General features: G+C 37.9%; 1 protein-coding gene across 2 annotated transcripts; it reads right to left on the minus strand.

Annotated features, from left to right (window-relative positions):
* Positions 1–1,549: 1,549 nt before the first annotated feature.
* Positions 1,550–11,404, minus strand: CA7 (carbonic anhydrase 7). Of its 2 annotated transcripts, none has more exons than XM_005514447.3 (7): positions 11,290–11,404; positions 9,104–9,301; positions 6,456–6,574; positions 5,458–5,553; positions 5,150–5,212; positions 3,568–3,723; positions 1,550–3,304 (listed from the first exon to the last, which is right to left on the minus strand). In XM_005514447.3, exons 1-7 carry the CDS (start codon positions 11,327–11,329, stop codon positions 3,182–3,184), a joined length of 795 nt encoding a protein of 264 aa, XP_005514504.1. In that variant the 5' UTR covers positions 11,330–11,404; the 3' UTR covers positions 1,550–3,181. The 2 variants fall into 2 exon arrangements, with proteins under 2 accessions (XP_005514504.1, XP_064884531.1); XM_065028459.1 differs by having other exon boundaries at positions 11,176–11,375.

The following is an 11,404-nucleotide window of genomic DNA, read 5'->3' on the forward strand; positions in this document are numbered from 1 at the left end:
GTCAAGAATCCATATAAACAAAACAAATTAATATGGTCCCTTATACCCCTGAATAGTCTTACTAGGGAAACTTTGCTAAATGAGAAAGAATCATCAGTGAAGCTCTTCATGCTACCCCTTCTGAAAAGTAACTTAGATTGCTGATTTTAAGTCTTTCAGCATGGAATAAGTTTTATTGCTATTAGTTTTGCTACGTTTTCCTGGTAGACTATATTTTCAGTTACAGGGAAAAGACAGTACAGCAAAGCTTAATCTAATGAAATACCATACCTTCATCATTCTGATTGCATTGTTCATTGAGTATACAATAAAATTCTTTATGTAATATATTTGATATTTCTTCTTGCACTTTGCTTTCATAATATCAAAATGAAGTGCATTAAGCTGTAGAATGTAGTTTATAGCTTTAAAACCATACAAAATGAAATATGTTTTTTTATTGGATGACCAGAGTTTCAAGAAACAACAACAAATATAAAAGGCTTCCTTTTCTGTTTTGCTTCACTGTGGTAAAAAGATATAATGTTCTTTAATCCAGCAACTGAAAGAAATTGTAAAATTAGACAAAATTTATTCTTGAAGGAAGGTGTACATTCAGTTTCTCCTGGAAACTGAACACCTGGGGGATTCAGCATTTAAAGCTCTTTAGAGTAGCTAAGCTTTTACAACAACCTAAACATTATCCCTGTGCTGTTCACAAGTAAACCACCCTTAAAGAAGCTTAAATACTGTGTTCAAGGTCACAGAATGGACACATTCAGTAGATCAATAAGATTGATTTTATTAGACTGGGTGGTTGTAGGTGGGGAAAAAACTGGAGAAAGTTTGATATACAATCCTTACCTTTTATGAGAGACTGAGTGATCAGAAACCAACTTGTATGCCTAGAATGAGAGAAAACACTGAAAATATTGACCAATGACCTTCTCTGTGAAGGTGCGTGCTGGTACTAAGGCAGCAGTACTTTGGTTGCTTAATTAAGATACATATGGTAAGTAAAGATTAAATTTTAAATCAGGAAGGTATTTTAATTTACCCCAATAAAATGTATTTGGGCTAGCAAATTAGGTTCTTTTGAAAGACTTTGAATATTTTAAGATTAAAACCTACATTAAGAGACTCATTTTAACAGGAACATAAGATCCATGACAATAAGAATTTAACTCTGAGCAAAAAGTCATCCAAAATGCACAAAATATCAGAATTTTCTTGAGTGGAAGGGTTAAAAAGAAATAGAAACTGATGGGAAGAATTGTGGTATAGGCTAAAAATAGCTCTTGAACATGAGTAAGCTTTCTAGATTTTTTTTCCTCTAAAAAGAAGCAGCCCAGAAACTTCAAAGGGATAACTTACCTGCATTTAGATTCTACTATAACAATCAAGGTTTCTATGAAGCTGAAGGTAAATAATCAAATAATTCTTTGATCTAAAATAAATGCATCAGTTAAAGGTATCAAACAGCATTTCTGTTAACAAAAGTCCAAGAAAAACAGTGCTGTAAGTAGGGAGAGGTAGGTCTATTCCAAACAAAGGACAAAGAGGTGCACACTTGATTTTAAAGTCTCATTTAATTTGTTAAAGAAATATACATTAAATAGATTTTCTGCAATACTAGTTTGCATTACTAGCATTCATAATAGCTAAAAACATTGTATTCTGTAATGATTTTCTGCTTCCTTTAGCATCTGCTATATTAAGAATGTCACATCTAAACCAATGCTGAATTAGCCCTCACAACATCCCTGTGAGGTAGGTTAGCGTTACCCTCATTTTATGTAAGGGGAAAGTAGAAGTTCCAGGTCAATGTACCAGAAAAACTGTAGAAGAGTTAGGTCTAGAATTCTAGTGTTCCATGGCTTCACATCTAGTGCCTTTCGCCCTTTCTGAAAATTGAGAACAGCCCATACTAGCTGTTATCCTCCTTTCCCCCTGCTTTCCTTTACATTGTACATATTTGATGATTTCTTCAACTAAGCTGATTAAAATTGATAAACATCAGCAACTTTTATCTGAACTATACAGATGAAGTAGAACATTTGAAGCCCAGAATTAAAGCAATTGAAAATAGACTGTGGGTATTTACAGATAGCATCACTGAATTTGGTGCCAAAGACACAAGTCTGCATTTTGTCACCAAGCTGCAGAAGCAGTAATACTACCACATGGCTTTTCTAAAGCAGCTTTCTTTTGAAGAGGTGAAAGGGCTCAGGACTGATGAGCCTCTCATCTGCAGGGAGTATCCTAATAGACTGCCAGAGAGAAGGCATGATTCGTGCAGCAGTGCACATTCAGTGCAATCCACGTCTACCCATATTAGTTCCCCAAAATAAACAAAATAGCTACTTTACATAGGGCAGCAATGAAAGAGGTTGTATTGCAGAGCAAATCGCTTAGCTGAGGTAGAATTTGAACAACTGAGAATCACAAAACACATACCTGAGTTGCTACAGATGTTCTTTTCAACAAAATTGACAAGGGCATTACAGTTATATATGCCACATGGGCTAAAAGAACTAGTGTCTGAACAACACTGGGCAATAAAATGGCCAGCTTTTAAACACAGCATTTACATTGTTATTTCAACTTATTACAAAACAGCATTTTAGAACAGTAATTTAATATAGATGTAGTTTTCATACCAGTGCCTACCTGATATAAGAACTCTTTCCTAGTGCTAGTCATGTGCATGGTATGCGACAGACAGCAAGAATACAGTGAAAGCAATCTTTAAATCAAACAGAGCTCAGCAAATGCTAACAAGAGATTGGTAAAGAAAATTTAAGTCCAATGTGTTCAAAATTTTTGACTACTGTTTCATCATGTATTATGAGACAACTAGAAATTGTAGCCACCAGTACTAGTACATCACTACATAATTTCCCATTTTATATTAAGTAGGGTTTTCATTTCATCTTAAGTGTTAGAGTGTCAGGTCTTGAAGAACACTCTAGATTACTCAGCTATCCCTTACATTAAAAAGTACCAGTTAAAAAGATCCTATTTCTCAAAAGAATGAGCAATTCAAATAAAATAAAATCAAAAGATTGTTCCCCTCCAAGTAGGGTGTTCACAGTAGTGGGTATCTGGTGTGTTCCACAAGTGATCTGAAGACCAGGGTTTCTATCTATAGTAGCTCAGATGTGGAAGCTCTTTGTTCTCTCAGGGCCACTATCAGTTTTCTTCAGGCCTTGAAGGAAGCTCGAACTACTCTCCCTTTAAGAGGCTGAGGGGGTCGAAAATTATTCACCATTTGGATCCTCTGGTCTTCCTCAGAGGTGAAGAGGAGCATGCGGAACTTCTCCAGCTGTAAATTCAGTGAAAATTTACTGCTTAAAATGGCAACCAGTATCAAAGCTTTTATTAAAAGGACCAAAGCAAAGTATACAGTACATTACAATCTGTTAATGGAAGAGGTTCAAGCAAAGTTCTTAAAGAGTATTAGCAGAATAAACAGAAGCCCTAATTATTGAACAGGGTAATGGTCTTTTAACCTAGCCCTGTTGTAAATCAAAACAGTCACTGTCTGTGTTGAATCCTACAAGACCTGTGAGAGTACCAACAGCTTACCTGCTTCTCAGAAATCCTGATGGGTTCCTTCAGCACTATCCATGTTACACTCTCATTAAGGGGTGGTGTTGTCAAAGAACCAAGGTACGTCCAATAATCTAGACTCAAAGGCAAGAGACATTTGGGGTTGAAGCTTCTAAATTGAGCTTTTGTTCCCTGGAAAAAATAAAATTGATACTTGAAGTATAGCTTTTTACTTTTAAGTGCAGGTTAAAGAAGTCCTTTTGAAGGATAAAGAAATGCTGAAGTAATATTAAAGATTAGGGGAAAGGAATAATCTATGAAGGTTTGGCTCCTTTGTAACAACTGTTATCTAAGAGCAGCATGGCAAGAGTGACACCTGCTGCTGGTTTACTGGACTTTGAGTTCTTGCCTCATTGCCTCTGCCAAAGTTCAGCTCTTGTCACAGAAGGTCCAAGAATAATGCAGGAAGTATATTCTGTATATAGTGTTCAGTGTGAGCTACAGATAATGGCAGAATTCCTTGTCTCATTACTTGCTATTTTCTATGCTCCCCATCTACTTCAGTAGGAAATTTGAAACCTTCAAAAACTTGGCCCCAAAGAGTCATCATCTGCTAAGACAAATATTGACTTAAATCAAATGTTCAAGTCTAATTTTAGACTAAGATGGATCAGCCAAAAGACCAGTAGAAACAGGAGGTGCTATTTAAACTAGTGATTGCCTTAACTAACACAGTCTAGGGCTTGTAGGAATATTGAAAGGTACTTAGTCACTCAAAAAGCACCATTCAATTGTCTGTAAAATTGCTCATAAGGAACAGAATGAGTAGTTTACCCCCAGTGGCAAACCTGCAGACCTTCAGTCACTACTACTGAGGGATAATTATTTCTTTGCTGCAAGTGGAAGAAATTACTTAAACATAAAAATATCATTTAGCATGTCTACCGACTACATATTGCTGCATAACTGCCTTCATTTCTTGTCTTTCACAAGCTTATATAGAGGAGCAAGAATAATATGCCTACTCAAGTTTATTTTGCGTATTAGGACTTATGCATGCTATAGAATGCATTAACCTCATGTAAATCCAGAAAGGTAAACACTTGTAGTGGCCTAATCAGTTCACATCTGAGAAAGTGCAGCAGGTATCAACCTTCAAAGCTCTCAGATACAATACAACTGGGTGAAGACCACCTTGAAGTATCACTGTAAGAACAGACTAGTTCAGGACCTCATGAAGATTGGCTGCCAACAGAGCTTTGCAGCAGAAGACAGATACCCAGCTTTGACTTGTTCAAGGCTAGGCACAATGGAAAAGTCTTATTTTGCTGAGTGTAAGAGCTGAGCCTGAAGGGTCACGGAGCTTTTGATTTTAGATACTCTGGGAAAAGCAGAACTTCTGAATGACCGGTGGGGTCAGCATAGCCTTGGGAGGCATCTCAGACTGAGCAAATAAGATGAGCTTTGGAGAGGAAGAGGAGAATACAACTACAGTGATGTTCTATTGATGGGAGGATTTGTGGTGGGTGATTTTCTGTTTTTGTCTTAAACATGTACATGAGCTTGATTTGTAAAGGATATTCCAGAAATAGTAAAATTTAAAGAGATTAAAACTTACTTTAAATTTTACCATGTACAAAGCATCAGTGAGTCTGTTCATATTGGCATGTTCTCTCCCAATCTAAAATAACAGAATAGACAGGTTAAATAAGAATGACTATAATTATGCTTTGAATAGGTGGTGTTTTTTTCTCTGAATCTCAACATTCCTACTAAAGTAAGTTTAACAGCAATTTGCATTGAGTTACTGCTTCCAATAAGTCATCTGTTTTCCTTAAGCACTTCTGAAATATGTGGTTTGGTTCTCAAACACTTGACAGCATAATACTTTTTATCATGTAAACGTGCTATTTTTGTTATTCTTACCTCCAAGAAAACACCAACTACTGCCAAGCCATCTGGAGCTGCTGCTGCTTCTCCAAATGTTGCATATTTTCTGGCATTCCAGTGAACCAAGTGGAGCTTTAAAGAAAAATAAATAATAATTAAACAAATTGGTGATAGAAGCTGTGAACATAGGTTGTCTCGTGTTAACAGGCACTAATGAATGGTTGTTCATAAAAGAATGTAGGTTTTGGTCTGAAAGCATCTTTGGAAATATGAGCAAGTTCAGCCTTTTGGACCAGTCCATAAGCATGGACAAACACTAAAAGTTTCTATAGATCAGCTTTAATTTGAAACAAAGTAAGCATTAACCTGTGACCTAACTTCCCTGGTATGGGCTCTCATCCCACAAAGCAGTATGCTCCGGTACTTACTAGGAGACTCCAGAATTCTATGTTACTGTAGTGTTTGGGAAAGATTGTACTGGGGAAGGCCTGTGCTTGTCCTAGGCTTTGCAGAACTGTCTCAAGCCCCCACATGAAGCCACTTCTAAGCTATGGACAGCACCAGCATTTCACAGGTGGTGACCATCAGCTGAAGCCTAAGATAACTGTGCCAGGTAGGGGAGCTACACATGGCTTCTCAGCGTCATGTTTGTCAGTATAGCCTTCCACCTGTGTAAATGAAACTATGCAATCAATGGTGTGCAGCAGGCTAAACTAGACAGCAAAGGACTCTCAGAGATGCTGTGTGAGCACAGCAACTAAACTGTGGGGCTGTGACCTGTTAAATAGAATAAGATGACTGAGAATCTTGGGAAAAGGGCTGGACCGGGGGGAGATAAGTTTGCACTCTAAAAACCAGAGTAATCAATAGATAACTTCAGTGTAAGGAATAAAGTTCTCATTAAAGTTTGTGCTGACCTAAGCATGGTGAGTAAGCAATCGGAATCCTAAGGGACACCTAGTCCCCACTGCACACAAAGTCATTTGTCAACAGCATTTGCATGGATTAATCCCATCTGTAAAAACACATGTTACCTCACATGGAAAAGGTTTGCCATCAATTGTGTGCTCCGATCCTTGGTCATGCTTTGTCCCCCAGTGAAAGTGAAACTGCTTTAGCCGAAATGGATTCTCAAAGGGACCACCACTGATTGCTGAGCAGAAAAAAAACAAGAGAGAAAAAGCTTAAGCATTCCAGCTTCTTAGCTTCCTGTTAGTAAAAACTAATGTAGTGGATAAAAGCCAGCAGCATCTCCCAGTTGCCAATATCAAATATATGCATCATCCTGATATTTAGAAGACTTGGGTTTCTTAACAGGAAGCACCTGAATTTATGTAAAAACAAAAATTTAAAAACTTTGAGTGGCTATTTGTATGGAATTTTGTGGCTTCTTTGAAAGAGTATATTTGACATCCAAAGAGGGGATAGCTTTATAATTATGCCTTTCTTATTCAACACAATAAATCCAAATTGAATGTTAAAAAATAAATAAGAATTTAAACTCATGTATCTAAAATATTTTTGACAGCGCTACTTGACATTTCATGCAAAAGAGTGTAGATACCTTGAGCATCAGGTAGACAATTTCCTGTTCAGAGTGTCTTCCCTTCCTCTGGGGGTTATCTATGTTCTGTTTCCTTTGAATACCTGATCCCACAAAACGAGGTAATACAATAGCTTGTTCTTTACATGACACCATTCAGAATCTCAAGTCACCTTAAAAATGTGAGGTAGTGCTACAGAGAAACTTCATACATCATTTAGAAATAACACTTAAGAGCAGGTGAATGTGTAAGCTGCCACCTATAGAAGATACTTTATCAACTGCATCAGTAGTCCTCCTGTTCTTTTATATGGCACTAAATCAAATAAATTTTGCCAAACAGACATGAAAACTTGATCAAAGTCTTATATGAAGAAAATTAAAATTACGTTTAGTATCTGTAAGTCACTCATCCTCAGTGTAGTCCATAACATTTTGTCTAAAAAAATAACGCTGGGACTTTCACAGTGCTACCACATGTGCATAGTTCCAGCTGGCCTTTATGCAGGAAACTGGCTTTACCAGAGCAAAGGTTTCAGTATTAAGAGTGTAATTATCTCCTAGTGTGTTTTTCTGAACTTAGCAATGGAATGCATCACCTGTCTCAACCATTATTTTAACAAATCTAGCTATTATGGCTTACTGTCAAAATTCTGTTGTGCCCTTTATGCAGAATTATGAGTCACCAGATCTATTTCAACACAACTAAAACACTTTAAACCATGCCTTCCACCCCTCACAGTCTTCTTCCTTGAAAATGTTATTAAGGCAAGGCTTGTGCTTAGTGTAGAAAGGGCAGAGGTGTTCATTCCTCTACGTGCTCTGAGTCTGTATTTCTAAATGCAGAGTAATAGACAATGCTTTTAAACTTCTAAAGCTGGATAACATTATCTGTTATATGCAGTTCAGCTTAGAACAGCACAAGCGTAGTTAGCAAGATAAGATAACACTATCAGATATATTTTACAAATTCTCTTTGTAGGGTGACATGCTTAATGCATCTGTGTAGTAAGATTTTGGTAAACGCATGTCCAGTCTTCTCTTCAAATTCAGTAAAGACACTTGAAAACCTCACCATTCAGCTGGGCAGTTCCTTAGCTTCATTTCAGAAGGGAAGTTCTAAAACAAGATGGCTGGACTTGTAACCCCCAGCCCCTATTTCAAAGGGTTACCAGCACAGACAAGTAACTCCACAGAAAAAGTAACTTGTTCTGAGTATCCAAGGTATCCTATTTAGCTAGAACCACACAACACATCCAAATGGAAGATTAAATCAGCTGTTTGACATGTTTAAAAATTGTTTATAATTTTTTAAAATGCACTCAGCTATTTCATCATCTCCATTTGGATACTCTTCCCTCCCCCCTCAGATATAAAAGCAAGGTTTACCATGGCAGTAGAATTAACAGAAGTAATCAATCACTTAAAGCATTTATTCTTGTCTCTTAGCTCTTGGCAGAGAATATAACATGCAACTGCAGATAGCCCAATATCCACAAGCAGCTACCAACTCAGAATTACCTGAAGATTTTATAATTTCTGAAGAAACTGAACTGCTATGATGCAGGGAGGAAAGAAGAAAATAGTGCAGGGTCACAGTTAGTGACTGGTCCAGATACAAAAATGTAGTGGATTATGGTGATGATGACTACGCTGTATCACCTGATCTCTGCTAATCCTCTTCTCTTCCCTTCCCCTGGTGATGGAAACTGGGCAGTGAGCCACACAGAGCTGGCACGCGTGTTGGTACCTTTGATTTGGATGGTCATGGACACGGGGCAGTGAGGAGTGTACATACCTACTCTGTGTGTCTAGAACTGCTGGAAAGATGCAAGGATTCCCTGGCTAGCAAACTGACAATTCCCATTTGAAAGGGATGTCCTGCAAACAAACTTCTGATTCTCCTGATGCAAGAGCTTTTCCTAATGTAGAAACACTATTCCACTAACAAATGTATTGCTAGAGAGATTCAAGTGAAGACAAATGTGGGGCTCAGGAAGACAAAATATAAAGGGCCCTGGTTATACACCTTGTTCTAAACTGAAATTATAAATCATAAGAAATACACTATACAGGATGTACTTGTTTCCCTCACTAACAAATTGTATTCTGAGTTAGTTGGCTGTGTGTTAGTCTCACCTGTCTTGTCATCAGTATCTTCAAACTCAACCATAACTGAATGGCCATTGTTGGAGATGCTGAGAGATGTACATGATTCATAGGAGATAATAAGTGGCTTCAGATTAGGGTCATAAACTGCTCTTGCAGAAACTATATCAATAGGTGACTGGCGGTTCCCTTGGGCAATAGGATAAGACTTGTGCCACTCTGAAGGTCCTTCAAAAGGAAAGAAAGGAAAGCACCGTTATTTTCTTCCTATTATACACAAAATAATCATTACAGGTTTTCATGAGCCTTGAAGTACAGCTTGCTGAGCAGGAGTGACTTGAAAATTTTGTATCCAAGAGGTTCACTTCAATTCTAAGCTGGTGTATTTTTATGAGCACAAACAGACTGCAACAAGATGGGGAAGTCAAATGTCTTGTACAAAAGACACTTGGAAAATCATAGCACATCAGAGTGCTGTATCTTCAGTTACTTGTGACAGTAATTTTCTGCAGAGTGTGTAATTTCATTGCTAAGGAATCTGAAGACCTTCCAAGGTGGGTGCAGGTGTGAACACATGCATATGCACATACACACTCCCCCAAAGAAACAGCATTTAATTCTTCCTAGGAAAGACAGTGTAAAAGCTCCAGTGATTCAAATTAGATGCAGATGACTCAATCTCTTAGCTACTGACTATGCAGTTATTTTTAAAACCATTTTATGACTGCAGTAAATCTTTGAGGCAGCTCCATTCTTCACTCATGCCCATTATGGTATCTCTCTACCCTGAGTGAAGGGTACAGTATGATGATTAGTATTTTTGGACTTTCTGACTGCAATAAAGTGGGGAGAAAGAGCAATTTAATAACACAGCGCTCTACTGCCAGAGCCGGAACATTCATCTGCTATTTGAGATAACACAACTGTATCTATATCAAAGAATTACTTACTCTTAACACTACTTTCTCTACTTTGGTATGGTAGTGCAAGAAGCAATTAAATTCTTCTACTGCTTATGTTCAGAAAGCATTAACAGTAACAACTTTAAGGTTCGCAATAAGCACATTTTCAATTGTAGCATTCTCACATACTTTCACAAGTAGAAACCTTTTCTTCTTTTTTAAATCAACCACAGGTATTTACCCTCCTTGAGTTTATGTAACAAAAACAGCAATCCATTATACTCTTATTTGTCTTTAGCATTTTCTGAAAAGCTAAGCTTATAAAATAGCATATTTTCTCAGCTTGCCTGTAAAGCAGATTTAGGATTTCAACACTGTTACACAAGCCTAAGCAATATAATTTGTTTCTTACGAGCTCTGCAAGAAACATGGCTTTGCTATTGCTACCTATATGCCAAACACATAACACAAGCTACTTGCACTAACCAGCTTCACTTAGCATTTAAATGTGCTTTTTGACTTGGTGAACCTCACACAACCGCTGTTGAGAGAGGGAGACTGGCTTCTGAAGGTTATACAAAAGACTCTTGTTGGACACTCAGCAGCTAGAATAGTTGCTGCCAAAAGAGAGAGACTCCTGAAGGTTATGCAAAACATTGTCTTGTTGGACAACACCAGTCACTCATCCATCCTCCTCTGTAAAGCATATAGGTGCTATAAAACATTGTTGTAGGAATCTTTCAGTAGCATCACAAATCCTCTCACTCTGTGACACAGATTCTTGGAGGTGGGAAGCAAAGGAGGATGACTAAATTAAAAGCTGTCAAATCAGAAAGCATAACTTGTTCTTTAAGAGATTTCTGATACTGATCTGTACAATTTATTGATGTTGTGGGAATATACAACACGTACCTTATTTTATTCACTTCTGTGGAAGCCTAGATATCACATTTTAGCAACTGCACGGGATCAGAAGACCTATTACTGCTCTGCTGAATCTTTACTTAAAAGAATTAACCCTTTTCATAACAGCTTTTTGGAACAGGACCTATCTGTAATATCTGCAGCCTGGGGGGAAAAAAACAACCTCAGTATTGCTTCTCTCAGTTTTGGAACGTTGATTACAACAATGAAAGGCAGCAGGCATAGGTTTGTGCCACTTTCTGGGTGCTACTTATTATCAATAAAGTAATTAATTACCTGCTGTGTATACTTGATGCTTGCAGGCAGCTCTGCAGGGCTCAGGAAACAATTCTAGAAAGAAAATGAGTGGGGGAGGACCGAGAGATGCAGCGCAGAAATGCCATAACCTACCGTCATCCCGCCCATAGCCCCAACTGCGCTGGCCGGTCATTACCGAGAGCTGCGCCCGCTCCGCTCAGCCCTGTGCGAGAGCGCTGCTGCTCACCTGCTTTATACCGGCTCCCCG

This window comes from Columba livia, chromosome 13, assembly GCF_036013475.1.
Source record: "Columba livia isolate bColLiv1 breed racing homer chromosome 13, bColLiv1.pat.W.v2, whole genome shotgun sequence".
NCBI classification, from domain to species: Eukaryota; Metazoa; Chordata; class Aves; order Columbiformes; family Columbidae; genus Columba; species Columba livia.

What these genes read in the sequence shown, in the direction of transcription:
- CA7 (XM_065028459.1), bottom strand. Translation starts at nt 11,329, where the DNA reads ATGACCGGCCAGCGCAGTTGGGGCTATGGGCGGGATGACGGTAGGTTA. An exon ending in AGATACTGATGACAAGACAG is followed by an intron (nt 6,575 to 9,103) that starts GTGAGACTAACA and finishes TTTTCTGCTCAG; the next exon opens with CAATCAGTGGTGGTCCCTTT. An exon ending in TGTACATGGTAAAATTTAAA is followed by an intron (nt 3,724 to 5,149) that starts GTAAGTTTTAAT and finishes TATTTTTTCCAG; the next exon opens with GGAACAAAAGCTCAATTTAG.